The following is a 21,960-nucleotide window of genomic DNA, read 5'->3' on the forward strand; positions in this document are numbered from 1 at the left end:
TAAATGGGACCTCATGAAACTGAAAAGCTTCTGTAAAGCAAAGGACACCATCATCAAAACGAAACGACTGCCTACAGATTGGGAAAGAATCTTCACTAACCCTTTATCTGACAGAGGACTAATATCTAGTTTATACAAAAAACTAAAAAAGCTGAAAAACAGCAAACCAAGTAATCATATTAAAAAATGGGGAACAGAGCTAAACAGAGAATTCTCGACAGAGGAATATTGAATGGCAGAGAAACACTTAAAGAAATGCTCAACCTCATTAGCCATCAGGGAAATGCAAATCAAAACGATCCTGAGATATTATGACTACTTTTACCAACTGTCAGATAGACATTTGTTCAAAGATACGGTTTCTAACTTGTGTCAATCATATTGTGTAGATTATTGACCTTAACATATTTGACAACTACAAAAGAATCCAAAGGTTCAGGACCTAAAACTTGAGAAGGCATCTGTTAATATTATAATAAAATAAATACTTGTCAATATATCTTTTTGTGTGTGTCTAAGTCCAACCTATTGGGTCTCTTGTACTCCACTTTGTATTCAAATGGACTCTAACTCCTTCTTAGCTGTTCCTTTCTGAAAATGATCCTAAAAGAAAGCCATTTTCTAGGTGTAGTGATGAAAGATATTTGGATTTAGGAAGTAGGGGGTATTAGAACATGAAAGATATGGATAAATTTTAGGTAGAATGGAAACTTTATATAGCACAAAATGGCAACGTTTTTGAAGCTGTTTTAACTAATGCTTTAAACATGGCAAAGTGTATTTTATGAAGAAAATTTTATGCTATGATGTAATTGTCAATTGAGGGATTCATGTATCAGATGTCAGTATTGCATTGTATGTATCATTTTTCCAATACTTCTTTGATTTGAAAGAAAAAACATAATTAATTCTAGCAAAATTATAAATAACTGTATACATGATGAGAAATGTTATAACTAAAGTATACATAACAAGGTACTAAAACCTTGCATAGAATTATTCAAGCATTTTAAACAAAATAAAGAATATGAAATATATGGCAAGTCTGAGATTTCCGGAAAATATATTTTATAGATTTATTTGTTATTAAAATTTTTAGTTTTAGTTTATCAATTAAGATATTCCAGAGAGGCAGAATGTGATGATAGATAATTTAAGAGGCTTAATGCATACAATTATGGAAATTGAGACAGACCACAATAAGCTTTTGTAAGCTAAAGAGCAAGCAAGTTTTAAAATCTTAGAAGTAAGGAAGCTAGTTTCTAGTGTAGCTCTCAGTGCAGAACTTAGAGCTGCATGAGTCCCTGAGTCTGCTGATGGCTGTCCTTGATTCTAAGAACAAGAAACGCAAGTCTTAGTATCTGAAGCTAGGGAAAGAAGAGTGTCTAGGATCTAGGAGAGAGACAGTAAATTTTCCAGTAGTGTCTATTTTCCATGAGTGAGGGTTGTGTCATGTCAAGTAATGGACAAAACAATTTAAAGAAGGAAGGATTTATTTAGATTCATGTTTTCGTGAAGTTCAGTTCCTGGTAGCTTGACCCCATGCATTAGGCAGAAAACATGGTGACAGAAAATACTTCTTTGTTTCTTGACAGACTGGGAATAAATAAAAGGAGATCCACAAAGGGACACAGGTCTGCTTGAGCTCAAAGACTTATCACCAGTACTACTTATTCCAATAGGCTTCACCACCCACCTTTCACCAAACTTCACATTAGCAATCATATTTCTAATCATTACAGGGTTCAAGCCTCAGTAATCTAGTTTTCTTTAGCAATGTCACTGGGAACATAAGCAGAGGTCTGTTTAACTAATCCCTGTGACATTTCTTAGTCGATTTAAGTAGAAAACCAAGATAAAACATCACAGAGCTGAGGAGGTAGCTCATGGAGTAAATTACTTACTACACAAGAAAGACAACCTGCATTCATATCACCTTCATCTATACAGAAACCTGGCCAAGGCAGCATAGTCCAATTGTAATCCCAGTGCTGGCAGTTAGTGACAAGCAGATTCCTGGGACTCAGTTGCCAGCTAAAAAAGACACACTTCAGAAGAGACATTGTCTCAAAAATTTAGAAAGGGATAGAGGATCCACCTGACATTCACTTCTGACCTCCACATGCAAGCACACAAGAAAGCAAATGCTAACACAAGTGCACACCTTTCCATATACCAGAGAGGTGGAAAAAGGAGAGAAGAAAACAAAAAGATGCATGGCCACATTCTGGGATTCTAATTCCAACTCAGTCCGTCATATCACTTCAGAGAAAGTCTCCTATATGTCGCCAAAAATACTGATGACCCACTATTGAGGTTTCCCTTAATCCTTTCAAGTCAACACCAAAATTTAATCATCATTCCATATAATTTTTCTAAAAATAGATTATAATAGGAAGAAACAAACTAAAGTTGATACAATCTTAATAGTGAGTAGTCTATTACTGATATATTTTATTACTTATCAAGAACTAATTTATGCTCTTAAATAATTTTAATTTTAAAAGCAAGTCCAGGTAAGGAATATTTGAATGCTTTCAAAGAATGAAAATAATTAGGGATCATTTTCATTTGATTCTTTCATTTTGGTTTTGGGGAAAGGTACAGTATAATTATAGTGGTATAATGTAATAATTTATTTACTTTTCTGTTTTTATAATAGCTTGAATTTTATAATTTCCCCAAAGCCCACATAATAGTGTTTTTTTTTCTCACATGCAAGACTCGTTGGAAAATAGGGCTACTGTGAGTTGTCCTTGTATGTTAACTAGTCATCCTTGTTTCCCACTAAGAACAGAATATTTGCTCATTTATTATTTTTATCTTTCTCAGGCAAACCTCTGAACATCCCTTGCAAAGCTTTCTTTGGATTCAGTGGGGAGTCTGGACCAATGATCTACTGGATGAAAGGCGAGAAGTTTATTGAAGAACTGGCAGGTCACATTAGAGAAGGTGAAATAAGGTATTGGAGTACAGTTGTTTATTTTTCTTTGCTGTCTTTGAAATTATCAGTAAATCATGGTAGGAGGGTCTCTGATCAAAGTGTTCATTGCAACTTCAAGTCATTCTATTCCCTAAGACCTGATATGTTGGCGAAGCCAAGAATGATACTTTCCTTTAAAATGCACATTTGCAAAAAACACAAAAACCAAAAGCTTTTTTTTTTTTGCAAGTTTCTATTAGTCTTCTGGGTTTTTTGGAGGATGCTATCAAAACATAATGATCCTCTCAAAGCTTTTGAAGAAAATCTATCATGTTTCCAAGCTTAGGCCACTCATTCTGCACTATTTAAAGCCCTGGTAAGAGCAGGGCTTTAAAATTTTCAGATGATATCTCAGTTTCCTGGACAAATCTCTGTTCACTCTTTGGCAACCCAACAATTCTCATGTAATAAGTTTAAAGCTATGGTAGTGTAGAAATCTTATTCTCTACAAAAAAAAAAAAAGACTGTTGATTCTTGTTAGTGTTTATTTGTCACAGCATCCACTGTTTCTCCGAAGACTGATCTTTTAGTTTAGCACCTATTTTAATGTTTTTCACTTTCCTCTTACTTTATACCATCTTGGTGAGTAGCTATAAGTTCAATTCATTTGCTTTGTGTTTTTATATTCATTTATTTATTTTTGAGATTATAGTATTTAAAGAGTATAATATATTCAATATGAATTTTAAAATATTAAAAAATATTAATATTATATTAAATATCATATATTATATAGCAATATATTGTAGATATATCTGTTGGAATTGGGCTCCACAACTCTGCATTTTGATTGCTCATGGTATTCTCTTTGTCATTTGCAAAGAGACAGAGATGGTTCTTTGATACACAGTGAGAACTGTACTTATCTTTGGGCATAAAAACAAATATAGGATACAGTTATGGATTGGGCTGGAGTATCTTCTCATTTGAGCAATAAAAAGCAGGCATACTTTCAGTCTGGTATATAGTGGATATTGATAGATGTGGGCGTACTTTTCCTTCATCTTCACTAAAAATCATGCTTAGAAATCAGTATTTGTTTTTCAGAGAACATGGGTAAATATGAACTTCTGTATTTGCTTTATGAGATAGAGTCTTATTATGTTGTTCAGGCTAGTCTTAGAATTACAGGGCTCAAGGTATCCTCCCACTTCAGTTTCCCCTCAGTAGCTAGAACTGTATTCATATGTGCCCATGGTTTGTTCAAGTTTTTCTTGAGCGTATATTATAGCACTGTGCACTAAAAAAACACACTACATAATACTTAACCATAATTGATATAATTTGTAATTATCACTGTGACAGTCTTCATGTTTATACTCAATATTTCTCACCTATAAACTCATAACTTTGAGGATTCATAATCTCTAAGATCACATACAAAAATTGACAATAGGTATATATTTCTAGGAAAACTATTTTAGGAAAATGTCTTTGACATCATCAGTTATTAGGGAAATCAAACCCATGTGACCACATTTTATCTCCTTAGAATGGTTTAAAGTAAAAATATGAGCTATAAATTGTGCTGGTGAAGATGTGGAGAATTTGGGAAAGTCACATACTGGTGATACAAATACAAAGAGGTACAACAACTTTGAATGACAATCTGGCAGGTCCTCCAATGCTTAAGCATAGTACTATTAGGTGGTGCAGCACTGTACCTCCTAGATATATACCCAAAGAAAAACAATGCATATATCCACATGAGAATATGTATGTTGATTGCAGCAATACACTAAGGGAAAATTGAAACAATGTAAATGTCTATCAAATAAGGACTAGATAAACAAAATGTGGTGAGTCACACAGTGGAATAGTATCTTCTATAAAAAGGTTGGAAGTACTAAACAACAGAACAAACCTGAAAACATCTGTAAAAATAAGTCAGTGGCAAAAGAGCATACACTGTGTGATTTCATTTATAAGCCAGTTCTAGAGAAAGTGAATATACAGAGTTGTAAAGTTGATTCTCGACTTATTAAGCCTGGTGAGGATAGATGGTACAATTGGTACTTATAGGCACATTGTATAAATGCAATATTTTTGCAAATGTTTTCAAATCCAACTTAACATAAATAAAAACTTTCAAGTGTAGAGCTCAGTGGGTGTTTTTGTATCTTCATAATATTGTACAACTATTATTGGTATCTACTGCAAGAATAGTTTCAACACCCCAAAGAAAATTCTGGGCATCCTAGACTAGAAGTGTTTTAGGAGTGGATGGAGAGATGGCTCAGTAGTTTAAGAACACTGGAAGCTCTTTCAAAGGATCCAGGTTCAACTTCCAGCACCCACATGGCAGCTCCTAACTATCTCTAACTCCAGTTCCATGGGATCTCACACCCTCACACAGGCATGAATGCCAGCAAAACACCAATACACAGTAAATTAAAATAATAGATAGATAGATAGATAGATAGATAGATAGATAGATAGATAGATAGATATTTTAGACTCAAATAATGGTGATGGTTGCACATACTTGTTAACATTATAAAACAATGACATATAGACCATCAATGGGCAAATCATATAGTATATGAACTTGACCTCAATAAAACCATTTTGAAGTGTATTTCACATTATGGTATTTTACAGCTAAAGCTAGCATTGATTTCTGATCTTTCCTAGTGCTGATAATTTCAGTTATGGACTACCACACAAGTCTTTTACAAAAAAAGCTATTTTGCTGTGCATTTTTCTAGGTATTTTTAATCAGCTCTTTGAGAATTTTCTACAGTGTGTTTTTTTTTTATCATATTCATTCCTTTGCCCCAATTCCTTTCATAATTTCACCCTTTCCCTACCTACCAAACTGTGTTCCCAGCTTTGTTTTTTGAAAAACCCATTAAGTATAATTTGTGGTACCCATATAATCTCAGGTGTTCTTTTTTTTTTAATTTTAATTGTATTGGTTATTGGTTACCTGGCATAACATAGATCTTCAGAATATAATGATCCGTAAGTTTAAAGTCCCATTTGAACTTGAAATTCTCTAGCTAGTACCATTATTAGGAATATTTTAATAATTTATTTGTGACTAATATAGTTGAATTTATATTAAGTCATTTAAAATATTAATGCTTAAAATAATTATCAATATATCTACTTAAAATATACCACTCTTCACTTTTTATTTCTGAGAAATAAACTGTCCCCACAATTGATATGTGTTAAATATATTTGTACCCACTGAGCTCCTAATTAAATTTCTACTACCCAAAAGCTTGGAGCTCCAGATTCTTAAGCAAGAATAGTAATTATATGAACCCAAAGTAATTAGCTCCCTTTTCTTGGATGTGACTCGGTGGATTTTTAAAAGTAAGCAGTTTCAACGGTTTATAATTGACAAGCAATCAACAGCACACAATGTAAGGTTTACAATCCATAGAAGCTGATTGATGCATGCATATGCTTGCAAAACAGTTGCCATAAAGAAGTTATCACCCCTTGTTTCCTGGTGCCCCTTTGAAATCCTTTCCACAACGCTAATCTTGTCACTATAAATCAGCCCGAAATTTGTAGCTTTGTACAAGCAGAATAATGTAGCAGACATGCCTTGTGTTTGTATTATTTCATTTGACCAGTCATCCTGAGAATTAGACATGTGTTATGTGCATAAAAACCTCAACCTCTTAATATCAATGAGTACTGGTATATGGGGAGTTTGTATAAAACTTTGGCTCTCCATTTGCCTGTTGTTTGCATTTGCATTGTATCTAATTTGGAACAGTAAAGATGATATGAACATTAATATATGAATGTCATTTTGGAGATATACTTCATTTTTCTTATCGAAATATCTAGATGTTGAGTAAATCTTATAAAAAGTTTACATTTAACTTTTCACTTATTTTGAATATTTTAAATTATGTTTGATGCAACTTATGGTAAATTTATTTTTAATCATTTGTCCTAATATATAACACTCATATTTTTCAGTGTGGTATCTTTTTAATGAGATAATTTAATTGCATACATTTTTGACTCAAATAGTAGAGGCATAAAGGCTAAGAATCTCTTACTAGTTTGCAAAATAAGATTAGCTTTGATGCAAAGGTTATGATCTAGGACTATTCATACAGACCACTCTAGTTCTATACACCAAGCTGAGACTATTGTTTTTAGGGAGACACAAACATATACAGAAATAATAAAGCATATAAATTGTATTTTAAAGCAGACTTAAGCACAGCATAAATAAATCAGAAATGTACAAAAGTATATGAGGTACATATATGTATTACTTTTAATTTAATTTAATCCCACTTTTGAGTTTTTTTTTGACTCACAAAGAAAAGTAATATACAACAGACAAATGAACTTTTCTGAAAACAATGAATGAACTCACATTTTCTAATATTAGTGAGGGCTGGAAACATTTCCACAAATGACAAGCACATTACAATATTTGATCCAAAATTTGTTATAGTTTCTGCCAGTTTTTGTCTACATTCCCACTGTGGTCCCAGCATACTTTAAAATACCTGTGAGAAAGTTCAGTGCTGCTGTGAAAATCGATGTGTTTTTGTTCTAATCAAAACATGGTCCTAGCAAGGTGGATGTGGTGCAGTCCTTTAATCTTGGCATGAGGCAGAGGTAGGCTGAATTCTGAGGACAAGGCCAGCATGGTCTACAGATGAGTTCCAGGACAACCAAAGCTACACAGAGAAACATGGTTTTGAAAAACCTAAATCTCCTTCCTCCCTCCTCTTCTACGCCCCCCCCCCCCGCACCCTGCCTAATAAAACAAACTAGTTATAGCTGGACAAGCCCACAAACCCCATCCTTGCACAGTTACTATAGAAATACTGAAATTTTACATAATTTCTTTACCTCCTGAGATATAAATCTATCCTCCATAACTATTTTCCTGATAACAAGGGAGCCATCATTTTTGTTTTTCTTTTTTTTTTTAATTTTTTATTATTGTTTATTATTATTAGTTACATTTTATTAACTCTGTATCCCAGCTGTATCCCGCTCCAACATTCCCTCCCAATCCCTCCCTCCCTCCTTCATCTCCTCCCTGCCCCTTTCCAAGTCCACTGATTGGGGAGGACTTCCTCCCCATTCATCTGGCCCTGTTTTATCAGGGATCTTCAGGACTGGCTGCAAAGTCCTTCTCTGTGGCCTAGCAGGACTGCTCCTCCCTTGGGGGGTGGGGAGGTCAAAGAGCCTGCCATTGAGTTCCATTTTTGTTTTTAACAGTGTCTCTATGAAGTGCTGAACCTTCTGGAATTCTGTGCAGACTGGGCTGGGTTGAAATTTGCCTCCTGAGTGTGAAATTAAAGAAGTGAACTTTCAAACCTTGTTGCCATCTTTTGGGGGGATACAGTATAGTTACAACATTTCCCTCCCCTTTCCTCCCTCTAAGTCCTCTCAACTACCCATCGCCATTTCCTTCAAATTCACGTCCCATTTTTCATTTTTTGAATGCATATATGTACTTGCATATATAGTCCAAAATATAACCTGCTCATTACTTATGATTTTGCTTGTATGTATGTGTTAAGGCTGACCATTTGGCACTGGACAACCAATTGGGGAAGTCCACCTCTCTGGCCCCCAGCTTTACTCAATTGCCTAAAGTGCTTTGTGTAGGCTTGAGGCTTGGTGGGCTTTTTCCCATGCAGTTTGGCATGTCCATTGCTGTTGTCCTTAACATCCCTTTTAATATTGTACATATTTATGGAAAAAATACGTTATTAGCATTGGTATTTCCTCAAGTGTCTATCAAGTCTATGTTCTGGAAAACTTTGGTCTCTTCTGAAAAATAAGATTTATTTATTTATTTATTTATTTATTTATTGGCTAACAAGCTTAATATTTCTCAAAAGGTTTGAACAGAAAATCTGTAAATATATTAGAGATAATTCTCGTTTATCTTCATCAAATTTCTCCTGTTTTTATTAATATCTTCTCTTTCTTTGTTATATTTATTAGAACTTGAATTAATCAGTGCTTACTTGTTAAATAAGATCCATTTTCAATTCAGATTCCCTTAACTTTTCCTCACCTTTCTTTCTCCAGAATTAACTTTTAAGGTAGATGTCTATTTACATTAATATGTAGTTATACAATTTTAAATGGACAAGCAAGGCATTATGCTGCCGTTCTCTAGAGCTAGTGGATGATAAAACACACGAATTTGAAGCAAGTTCAGAGCCAGAGCCAAAAATTAGATTCTAAATATGTCAGCTTTTGGGGACTTGCAAAATGTCATTGTTATTTGATTTTACTATATTCTCCTCTACTTTCTCCCAATCCCTAACCTACCCCACTAACTGTATTTCTTTCTTTTTGATGGAAGAATTCATAACTTTCTTGCAGTGGTAGGTGTTTGTTTTGAAAATTTTACAAAACCCACTAGCTAAACAGAGACACCTTTAGAGAAATAAAAACAAAGAGAAGGCAAGGATTCCTGGCCAAGATAAACACATGGTCAACCATTTTGTAATATTAATTGTGTGACCTGTGATTTATTTGGGAGTTTGTGTGTGTTCCAACATTCCTTCAGGCTATGACCATTTATGCTAACGTAGGAATTAATTACTAGACCCTGTCTTCTAGCCTCCAAAGCCAGTGTCCTTGAAAGAAACATTTAAGATTTTTACAGAGCATAGCAAATTGGGACAAATAATAGCTTTTTATTAAACAGTTTAATAAAAAATGCTAATGACACAATTAGTAGAACCAAGCGATAATCTGAATTCTTCCATGGCCCATAGATTTTCTCCAATGGGAATAGCACTAAATGCAAAATGCTAAGATTTTAATTAGAGGATTTATCTCAAAGGCATTTCTGTAAACAAAACTGACTTCTGGATATATTTCCCTTCAGGGTTGTCTTTCTTTCTCCAGGTTATTATTATAAATTATTTTAGACTGTATAATTTACAAACAACAGAAATATTCCTTATCATCATGAAGACTAGGAAAGATAAGATCGAGGAGCCACCAGATTTGGTGCCTGGTGGGGTCCTGTTCTTCACAGATGGCTTCATCAGTGTGTCTTCACTTAGAAGAAGGAGTAAAGTAGCTTTATTGAGTCTCTTTGATAAAAGCACTAATTTTATTCATTAGAGTAAGGCCTTCACGACTAAAGCAAATTCCAAGTGTCCAACTGTTAACACTAATACATTTGATATTCATTTGAAATGTATGAATGTTGAGAGAGAGATACAAACATTCAGTTCATAGAGAGGGCACTCTATCAGACTTGTATTATAATGGGTTTGCAGTTTTTGTGTTGTACATGCATATCAACAGTGCATTGCCAGAAAGAAAAATGATGGTTATTAGAGACTGAGAAGAGGAAAGGGGGAAAAGTTGTTGTATTTGGTCAGAACAAGCTATATACTTGTATAGAGCTGTCATATGAAACCCTAATGAATATTAAGTACAAGTGACAATTTCGTTAGTACTTATTAAACTTTTTAAAGTTCATTGTTAAGTAAACAAAATTGAAAATAAAAGTAAGTAGTCATCAATCAGTTGACAAATGGAGAACCAACTCTCCTTCTTAGATTCTCATTTTTTAGGTTCAGCTTTGTCCTATGAATATATTGCAACTTGTAACCTCTTAGTACTTTCTCAAATGAATGATAGACTTTAGTTTCAAGAAGAGAATATGGGGGGGCAGAACTAGAGGAAAGAAAGGGAGGGTGAAAGTAGTAGAATTCTGCTTCAATTAAAAACATTTTAAAGCAAATAAATAAAATAAAATAAGCTACCTAGAGAAAATGCCCTGATATTTACTGGCAAGGGGTGACCAATGATATAAATGTCCCTCAATCCTCAAAAAGTACAGTCTCTGAGTACAGCAGTGTTCTAATACTGCAGTACAGTATTTGAGTGCAAATCCTGACAAAAGTTTCAGATTCCCACTATTTGCTTTGTGATTCATTTTCAATTCTGAGGTCCCTACACCTCCTGATTTGCACCATTGTCATATTCGCCATCATTTTCCTTTTAGAAAAGATAGAAGCCCTCTTATGTCTCCGAGATTGTTAAAAACTGATACTCATGAAAATCTGAACTCATAATGAATTCTCTAATCACACTTGGCATCCAGTCCCAGGCAATTACACCAAAACTCTTCTACTGACCATGTAAGATGTAATTTGTAGAAGTGGGGAGAGTTTCATGTGCACAATGTATGTTTCATTAGATTTTCTATAATATAAAAAGATTCCAATAAATCTACTTCTACACAATTCAGCATGTCTTTTCAGATAATTCAAATAATCATTTGAAAAAGAACAAGTTGAGGTTCTTTCCGGCAGGGGCTTTATAATTGGTCTGAGCCTGCTAAAGCTGGATTGGGAGTATTTTCAAAGGGAAACAGAGTTCATGAGGAGGACTAACCTTTGAGGGTATGTTCCTTAGAAAGGCTATTTCAGTTGTGCAAGTGTACATGAATTTCTTTAAGTTTATATCTAAGACTCATGAGGATTAACACGTGTGGGGGGTGTAAGAATTTGCTATTGAGGTATACATACACATGACTAGTAAAACTGCCAGATAACATCCAGCCATCTTTTTAAACAATAACAACAACAACAACAATAATAATAAGAGTCTTTAAGAGAGTCTACAAAGATGTAAATTATATCTGAGTGGTTAAAGAGTGTGGATGAATTTCACGACTTCTTTGTTCCAAATGGAAAATAATTTTCTTTTATAAATCTCACTCTACAATTGGCTCTATCAATGACAAATGTTTTCTCCTTGGGCAATGCTATAAAATTGTTTAGCAAATCTTTTGTAATTATTAGCCTCCAAACACATTCAATCTAACTTCAGGTTTATCAGAAAAGCTTCTTAAATTGCAAATAATTTAAATTTCCACTGAGATCATGAAAAGCTGAAAACTGAATATAGACTTTATTTTCTTTGACTATTGATTTCTTCCCTGTTGCTTCCAGTTCCTAGTGGTCTTCAGTGTCATGCCTTTAGGTTAACATATTTTCTATGAGTAAATGAATTGGATACTCTAACAAAGGAGAAAATAGCTATAAATTAAAATATTTTATTCTTAAAACGACTCTGTTGAAAAGCTATAAAATAACCTATTAAGAATACACACTTTTTTTTAATTTTGATCAGTGAGATGGCTCACTTAAAACTTTAAGGTTCTTTCTGCAAAACCTGATGACATTTTCCTTCCATATGATGAAGGGAGAATACTGACTTTTACAAGTTGTCCTCTGAGGTCCAAAATGCTCTGTGGCATGCATTCTCCACATATGAAATAAACGATATACATGGTTTAAAAATATGCCTTTCAGACAAAACAATAAAGAACACATATAGTTTCCTCCCATAATACAATTGTATGTCACTTAATGAAAGGAATGTATGCTGAGAAGTATACTGGAAGGCAATCACATACCGTACTGTGTGAACATTATGATGGCTGTGTTGCAAGTAGTTGCCACCTTAGGGGAACATGGTAGTATATGTATCTCCATCATTTTCCCAAATATCTTTATGTCATTCATGTCAATGTAGAGAAATTAATTAGAGACCCAGAGTAAAATGATAGTCTCTGTTTTGGCAATGTCACACACACACTTTTTCAGTGCCTTTAAGCACTCCCCATGCACTTCATCTTCCCAGAGTCAGGCTTCAAGAGTAGACTCTTATTTCACTCACTATCATCCCTTCTACCAGTAGAAAGAACATGAATCAATCAATTTCATTTGATTTAAATAAATTTCGAATCATATCACAGCTATATGTGAATGTGTATTTTATAAATCATACAAAAGCGTCAATAAAAAAATAAATCCTTTATAGGCAGCATGATTTTAGCCCAGGTCAGCCTTAATTTTGATTAATCTGAAAACAGCTATTTCTCTAGGGTATCATTTCTGGGTGAATGGTATTGACTACTCACTATCCACATTTCTGTATTTGTGTTTTAGTCTTGATACATGCATAAAATATTCAAAGTCCATCTAAGACATATTGGTTAATTCTGTTCATGTACTGTCTGTATTCAGAATGCCCCAGCCTCAACTCTATTGTCTTGAACTTTAGTTTTGTTTGGTTTTGTTTTTTTTTTTTTCTGGACAATTATATATAATCTTAATAATAGTAATACTGATATTTCACATTGTATAAACTCAGAATATTACAAAACCTTTTTGACATTCTAAATCACATTGGATTCCATAGTTCTCAGCTGAGATAAACAGTATTATCTTTATTTGGTGACTAAACAAGCAAAAGTTTGGAGACTAAGGCAGAACTTCCCTTCAGCAGTTTACAAGTACAAGGCTAGATTGACTTAATAAAAACACATCTCTCAAGAATCCTCAGTTGTTCAGAATACTTTGTAGTATTTTGCATATAGGCTGCAGGGAGACAAAATTTTCCCGGGACTGAAAGAGTGAAAGTCAGTATGGACTGAGAATAAACAGTCCTGCCATCAATCAGGATGGGAGGACAGAGAGATAAAGCCAGCTGCAAAGTTAACAGAAAACACTGTTTCTCCCAGGGTCGTGTAGCAGTTGTAAAATGCCATAAGAATCTGTCCTCCCTTGAAGGATTACTGCTTTCCTACCAATGATACCCAGATCTGCTTTGTTATTAACATTTATTACTATGGATACCCAATAGTCAAACTACCCTCACCTCATGATAAACATGCAAACCCAAGTTAATTCTCCTTATTATCATACTACTCTAGAAACCATCACAGAGATTACAAATTCGTCCCTATGACCTCCTTATATTTTAAAAATCTTAATGTTGTACTTTTTTAAAAAAAAAAACCAAAGATCAGTTGACAGCTGCTGGACTGCCTCTCCTCAACGTATTGAGTCAGTAAATTTGATTTTGTCAGACTACAGCCTTGATACTGGTCTTGGCCTAATAAGGATTTAATAGGAAAAAGAGGAACACATCACATCAAAAGAGAGATTTATTCAATTAAAAGGTTTGTTTTTTTTACATACCTCCTATCTTCTTTCATATTCTCTATCATCATCTCTAGACAATGATTGCTAGTAATTCAGAATAATAACCCAGACAATCTGCATGATGCTAAGACATCAAAGGAGGACTCAATTTGGTTGAAGGGAGTATTTACAGTGAATGAAAATTGGATTTAGACATTATAGTACTATCTACCTCAATTAAGAAACCAACACAAGTTTTCTATTTAAATCCCAGGTGAACAGAAAATTCACTTAGCCTTAATCTCCAGGCCAGACCAATTCAATTAACCAATATTTTGTTAATATTTCATTGACCATGTTCTTTATCTAAATGCCATGTTGCCATTCCCTTCCAGAGCGCTTCTTTTAGGTTTTGATCTTTTGGTAATCAGAGAACACACATCTACAAGAATAGTACAATTCCCAGTCTCACTCAATTGCTTACTAATAAATAGAGTCCAAGTTTATAGTGCTTCAGACTATGTTTTCAAGACAACAACAACATCAAAATCAGTATTAAAAATGACACATATTTAGTAGAAACTACTTCAAACTCTGAATACTGATCTTTTAACAGACTAGTTATAAATGGTATGAAATTCACTTCATGTGCAGGGCAGGACCATCAAGCTGCAGCTCCTAATCAACAACACAATAAATATATCTGATCACAGGGGTCTTTTGTGAGATTGTATCTCCAACCAAGGACCATGCATAGATATAACCTAGAACCCACGCTCAGATGTAGCCCATGGTAGCTCAGTATCCAATTGTGTTTTCCCTAGAAAGAGGAACAGGAACTATTTCTGACATTAACTCAATGGTGGGCTCTTTGACTCCATCCCCCTACCTCGGAAGGAGGAGCAGCCCTGCTAGGCCACAGAGGAGGATTTTGCAGCCAGGCCTGAAGATACCTGATAAGCTAGGGTCAGATGAAAGGGGAAGAGGTCCTCCCCTATCAGCGGACTTGGATAGGGGTAGGGAGAAGATGAGAGAGGAAGGGTGGGATTGGGAAGGAATGAGGGAGTGGGATACAGCTGGGATACAAAGTTAATAAACTGTAACTAATAAAATAAAACACAATAACAAGGGCATATACAATTATTTGTTAACAAGAGTGTGACATGGCCCGAGTGTGCAGGTCAAAGGACAATTTTCAGGAGATGGGTATTTCCTTCGACCATATTTATGAAGAGTTTCTCTTGTTTCTGCCATGCTGCATACTCCAGACTAGTGGGCATTCAAGATTCTAAGCGATTTTTCTGTCTCTGCTTTCTATCTCATTGGAAAGTGCAGAGAATTGAGCTGTGTACCACTGCATCAGAAAATTTATCTTGGCTAAAGGGATTGAACTCAAGTCATCAGTTTTTGTGACAAGTGCTTTTACCTATTAAGATGTTCTACTGGTCCAGATTCTTGACTTTCTAGGCATGATAACAATAGTGGCAGTAATAGAGTTTGTGATATAAGCATGCAATGAAGCAAACTGACTGTAGGCTCACTGGCAATGCAACATTTCAGCAAGTGACTAAAAGCACTCCTGCTACTGGAAGAAAATTAAAAGCAGTTTGGAATTTTCCCCAATAAAACACAGCCTTCACACAGTTTTCATGTACCATTGCCTACAAGAACACTGAGAGACACCAAATATTCATTAGATATTAGAGTGTCTTATATAAAATAGCATAGTTGTACCAGTTTACATTCCCACCAGCAGTGGAGGAGGGTTCCCCTTTCTCCACAACCTCTCCAGCATGTGTTATCGCTTGAGTTTTTCATCTTGGCCATTCTGATGGGTGTAAGGTGATATCTCAGGGTCGTTTTGATTTGCATTTCCCTGATGGCTAATGAGGATGAGCATTTCTTTAAGTGTTTTTCTGCCATTCGATATTCCTCTGTCGAGAATTCTCTGTTTAGCTCTGTTCCCCATTTTTTAATTGGATTACTTGGATTGCTGCTTTTCAGCTTCTTTAGTTCTTTGTATATACTGGATATTAGTCCTCTGTCAGATAAAGGGTTAGTGAAGATTCTTTCCCAATCTGTAGGCAGTCGTTTTGTTTTGATGACGGTATCCTTTGCTTTACAGAAACTTTTCAGTTTCATGAGGTCCCATTTATTGATTGTTGCTCTTAGAGCCTGTGCTGTTGGTGTTCTGTTCAGGAAGTTGTCTCCTGTGCCAATGAGTTCTAGGCTGTTCCCCACTTTTTTTCCAATTGATTTAGGGTATCTGGTTTTATGTTGAGGTCCTTGATCCACTTTGACTTTAGTTTTGTGCAGGGTGATAAATATGGATCTATTTTCATTTTTCTGCATGTAGACATCCAGTTGGTCCAGCACCATTTGTTGAAGATGCTGTCTTTTTTCCATTGAATGGATTGGCTTCTTTGTCGAATATTGAGTATTCATAGGTGTGTGGATTTATTTCTGGGTCTTCTATGCGGTTCCATTGATCCTCCTTTCTGTTTCTTCTATGCCAATACCATGCAGTTTTTATTACTGTGGCCCTGTAGTACAACTTGAGATCAGGAATGGAGATACCTCCAGATGATCTGTTGTCGTACAGGATCGTTTTGGAGATTCTGGTTTTTTTGTTTCTCCATATGAAGCTGAGAATCTTTTTTTCAAGGTCTGTAAAGAATTGAGTTGGTATTTTGATGGGAATTGCATTGAATCTGTAGATTGCTTTTGGCAGTATGGCCATTTTCACAATGTTAATCCTACCAATCCATGAGCACGGGAGATCGTTCCATCTTCTGATATCTTCTTCGATTTCTTTCTTCAGAGACTTGAAGTTTTTCTCAAATAGGTCTTTCACTTGCTTGGTTAGAGTCACACCAAGGTACTTTATGTTATTAGTGGCTATTGTGAAGGGTGTTGTTTCCCTAATTTCTTTCTCAGCCTTTTTGTCTTTGGTATATAGGAGGGCTTAACCACTCTGGAAAGCTATCTGGCGCTTTCTAAGACAAATAGGAATAGTGCTTCCTCCAGACCCAGCTATACCACTGCTAGGTATATACCCAAAGTTTGTTCAAGTACACAAAAAAGGACACTTGCTCAACCATGTTTATAGCAGCTCTATTTGTAATAGCCAGAACCTGGAAACAACCCAGATGTCCATCAACGGTGGAATGGGTACAAAAATTGTGGTATTTTTATACAATGGAATACTACTCAGCAATCAAAAAGGAGGAAATCATGAAATTTGCAGGCAAATGGTGGGATCTAGAAAAGATCATTCTGAGTGAAATATCCCAGAAGGAGAAAGACAAACATGGGATATACTCACTTATATAGACCTATAAGATATGATAAACATAATGAAATCTATACACCTAAAAAAGATAATCAATTGAGCTGACATGGGGTAAGATGATCAATCCACATTTAGAAAGACAGATGGGATGTGCATTGAATGTATGACAGGAGTCTACTGAGCGCATCTGAAAGACTCTAATTAGCAGTGTTTTCAAAGCAAAGACTCATGACTAAACCTTTGGCAGAGTACAGGGAATCATAAGAAAGAAGGGGAGTTAGTCTGATGGGGAAAGGATAGGAGCTCCACAAGGACCAAATATATCTGGGCACAGGGTCTTTTCTGAGACTGACATTCAACCAAGGACCATGTATGGATATAACCTAGAACCTCCACTCAGATGTAGCCTGTGGTAGCTCAGTAACCAATTGGTTTCCCAAAGTGAGGGGAACAGGGACTATTTCTAACAGGAACTCAATGACTGGCTCTTTGGTCTCCCCACCCCCGAAGGGAGGAGCAGTCCTGTTAGGCCACAGAGGAGGGCTTTGCAGCCAGTCCTGAAGATACCTGATAAAACAGGATCAGATGAATGGGGAGGAGGTCCCCCCTATCAGTGGACTTGGAAAGGGGCATGGTGGAGATGAGGGAGGGAGGAAGGGAGGGACTGGGAGGGAATGAGGGATCGGGACACGGCTGGGATACAGAGTTAATAAAATGTAACTGATAAAAAAAAATAAAAAAAAGAAAAAAAAAAGAAAAAAAAATAGCATAGTTGTGTGTATATATATATATATATATATTCTGCACATATATTTTTTGAATTTATTTTCAATTAAGTAATAAATTTTATACACTTTGATGGTATAAGATATAATAATTCAATACAGGTATAAATTACATAATATAAATCAATTTTAATGAACCTATCTCCTTAAATATTTATCACTTCTTATCCATTCTTCTAAGCTCTGAAGTGTACATTATTGTTGTCTATAATCACCTTATTCCACAGTAACATACTGGAATTACTTATGTCTACCATAGTTAGGTAACTGAGTACTACTTGGTCAACCTTTCCTAGGCTTCCCCTACATCTGATAACCATTATTTTTCTTTCAACCTCTACAAATTCAACTTCAAAATATTCTACACAGGGCCCAAAGAGTTGCTTAAGAGCATCTCCGTAGTTTAGAGTACTTGCTACTCTTTTAGAGGACTGAGGTTCAGTTCCCAGCACTCACATGGAGGCTAGCAACCATATGTAACTCCGTGTACATAGAATATAATACCCTCTTCTGGCCTCCAAACATGCACTGCTTTCACATGGAGTATGTGCATAGATGCTAAACATTCATACGCATAAAAATAGTTTTACAGATGAGAGACATCACTCTGAAGTCATCATTGTCCTATACCTAAAATCACTCCAGTTTATTTATAATCCCCAGTACAATGAAAGACTCTACAAAAAGGTTCTTATGGTACATGAATCATAGAATGATCACAAGAGAAATCTTACATGTTTAAATACTGAGTTTATTTCTAAATGTTTTAAATCATTGGCTTAATCATTGGGTGTAGAACCCATAGATATGGGCAGCACACACTTATTGATTGCTTATTCTCTACTTTCCTATCATTCCTATAGTTAAATACTCTTACAGGAATTCAATGATAGATAGTGAAAAACAGTTTGAAGTAATTTTGCTTTTATTAATATGTTCCAACTCATCACAATTCTAGTTATACGGAGCTTTAAAATATCTGTTTAATGTCACTGTAGCAAATAAAACGCACATAGGATCTTGACAGCATTATACACATACATTCAGACTTTAATTTTTAAAGAAAAACAAAATTGAAAAGTAGAGTTCTCCTTTATCCTTGTCCCCAATCAGCTCCATATTTGTATATTTGTTAACTTTTACACATCCTTATCACATAACATCTGCAGTTTACAACAACATTTATTCCTGGTACTTTTCATTCCACATATTTTAACAAATGTAAAATGATGTATTATCTGCCCATATAGTACTATGTAGAATAATTTCATTAACCTAAGAAGCCTTTCTGTCCTGCATATTTATCTCTCTCCCTCCAAATCAAGTGTACAAAAATCTTTGCACCGTAAATAATTGCCTTTTCTAACACATTGTACAATTGAAATCCAATATTAGGTAGTTTTTAATCTTTTTTTAAGCTTTTTTTTTCACATCATACGGCACATAGCTTTTTCAGATTGGCTTCTTTTAATTAATTATATGCATTTGTGAGTTTTCTGTGTCATTCCACAGTATTCTACCTTCAAAAAAAAAAAATCACATCACACTTGTTCACTGTATCTTCATTTGGTTCTCATGGTGTCACTGGTACTGTGATAATTACTAACGATACAAAATGAAGCCACATTCAGCATGTCCCAACTTTTTTAGGAATATTTCAGTCATTTATTTAATTAATTTAGTAACTTTATTTTTTAGAAAATTTGTGCATCTCATGTAAGATTCTGAGTTTATTATGAAATTATTTGTACATTTCCTTATTATATTTTTGAAAAACTTTTAAAATAATTTTCTATATTTAATTTTAGGTTCATGTTCAACTTCAATGTTGGCTGTACAATAAAACTGGGGTGTTTTGAGTTATTTCTTGGTTTGATTCTTATACAGGAGTCTCTTAGGTATTTCAAGCTGGCCTGGAGCTTTCAGTCCTCTGTGTCTGTTTCCCAAGTGCCACAGTTCGTAGTTTACCCCACCACTCTTTGCTATTATGAATCTTTTTGGAAATACAAAGGTAAATGACTCATTTATAAGGCATATTTTAATAGCTATATATTATTTATTATGAAATTAGCAGTTATGTGAGTAATTTTTTGTGAAAATTTACAGTAAACATGGTTAGCAGAAAGTACATAGAACATTTAATTTATCCCTCTCCACTTCTTCCCATACTTCTTTTCCCCTATCATCACTATCTTGCATTAATATGAGCTATTTGTTACAATTCACAAAACACAGTTGAGCAATATTATGAACTAAAGCTCATAGTTTACAATGGAATTCAACCCTTGTATAGCCTATGGGCTCAGGACACATTTAATTCAATTCCTATATCAATAATTACAGTATCATATTCAGTAGTTCAGCTGTTTCATAAATGCCATTTTCTACCTACATTCATTCTTGCTTCTTCTTCACCCAAACTCCAAATATTTTTTGAAATTACAATTTAATCACATTTCTCTTTTTCCTTTTCTCCATACAAACCTTCCCATATACCCCTCCCCACCCTACTAATTTGTGGTCTCTTTTTTCATTAATTGTTATTAGATACATGTATGTATGTATGTATGTATGTATGTATTATACATTTTTTCTATAAAACCAATCATATGTGTGTGTTTGTGTGCGTGTGTCACTCAGTCTGTATGGTGTTACTTGTATGTATGTTTTCAGGTTTAACCATTTGGAATTGGATAGTCATTTGGTTACTCTTCCCTGAGGAAGGCTATTTCTCCCCCTCTTGGCAGTTTTTAGTTGCCTGTAGTCCTTTGTGTACTGTGGAAGTCTTGTTGCTTTTACCCTGTCCATTTTGGCATCTCTATTATTGTTGTCCCTCTTAAGCATATGTTTAGGCAGTTATGGTGGTGAAACTTAATGAGTGTAGCTTCTGACATTATTTCGGATACTTCTACTCTTTGTAAAGTTCTGTCTTCATGTGATAGTGATTATACACTATGTAGCCTTTTCAACTATCTCATTTTCTTAATTTTTGCAAAATAAGTGTTCTACTCTTAATGGAATCTGACTTTATGTAGTTTAGTGTTTATGATGTTTAATGTTTTATGATTTAATGATTTTCCCCACAAAATGATGGCAATATGTGAAGAGGCAGATGACACTCTAGGAGATGTGTTAGCTGAAAGCATGCCTTTGAAGGCCATAGTATCCATAAAATAACTGCCCCTTTACTGTTGTAGCTAAAAGCAGGTTACCATAATAAAGGCCATTTACATGTTTTCTTTTGTAAGTTTTAAATTTGCAGAAACTTCTATAATTTTCTGTAAACTTTACAGAATTACAATTCATGTGGACTTAGCTTTTGTGAAAAATATAGGATCAATGCCTAGACTGTATTTTATGTGTGAATGTACAGTTCTTCTGGAAATACTGTAGTTTTTCAACTATCCTATCATTGTTCCTTTGTCAGGGATCAATTCAGTGAACTTGGGCTCCTTATTGTGTGTGAATGTCCGTCTGTCTGTTCTGTCATATATTCGGTCATCGCTGTCTTGATTGATACAGTTTTATGGCATTTTTAAATGCAAGTCGTATCTTTGTTTTGACTTCATTCTTTCAAATGTATTTATTTTGAGTCCTTTGCCTTGCTAGCTTTATAATGTTAACTAGTATTTGTAAAATAATCTTAGGAAATTTTATTGATGTTTTGGTTTGAGTATGAAATGTCTTCACAGCCCATCTGTTGAAGTTTTGACTCACTAAGTGATGGCACTATGTAGGGAGGCAGATGAAGGTCTAACTGAGGCAAGAAGGTGACTGAAAGCATGCCTTTGAAGGTCATTGTTGATCCCTAGTTCCTTCTTTCATTCTGCTTTCTCCTGCTTTTATAGTTATACCAAAATATTACAATTTTCTAGTTACACATTTTTTTAGATCTTTGACTAATCAGAACTTGGTTGTTTTCCTTAGATATTTGTTAATTTATACTGGAGTATTACAATTTTAGGGATACCAATACAAACAATGGTA

The 21,960-nt window shown here is 34.7% G+C and overlaps 1 protein-coding gene across 1 annotated transcript in view; it reads left to right on the forward strand.

Annotated features, from left to right (window-relative positions):
* Positions 1-21,960, forward strand: part of Il1rapl2 (interleukin 1 receptor accessory protein like 2) — a 768,417-nt gene that overhangs the window by 694,472 nt on the left and 51,985 nt on the right. The window contains exon 6 of the mRNA XM_060374647.1: positions 2,833-2,962. Coding sequence (XP_060230630.1) covers positions 2,833-2,962 — 130 coding nt within the window. The remainder of the gene's footprint in view (positions 1-2,832; positions 2,963-21,960) is intronic.

This window comes from Meriones unguiculatus, chromosome X, assembly GCF_030254825.1.
Source record: "Meriones unguiculatus strain TT.TT164.6M chromosome X, Bangor_MerUng_6.1, whole genome shotgun sequence".
Classification (NCBI taxonomy): domain Eukaryota; kingdom Metazoa; phylum Chordata; class Mammalia; order Rodentia; family Muridae; genus Meriones; species Meriones unguiculatus.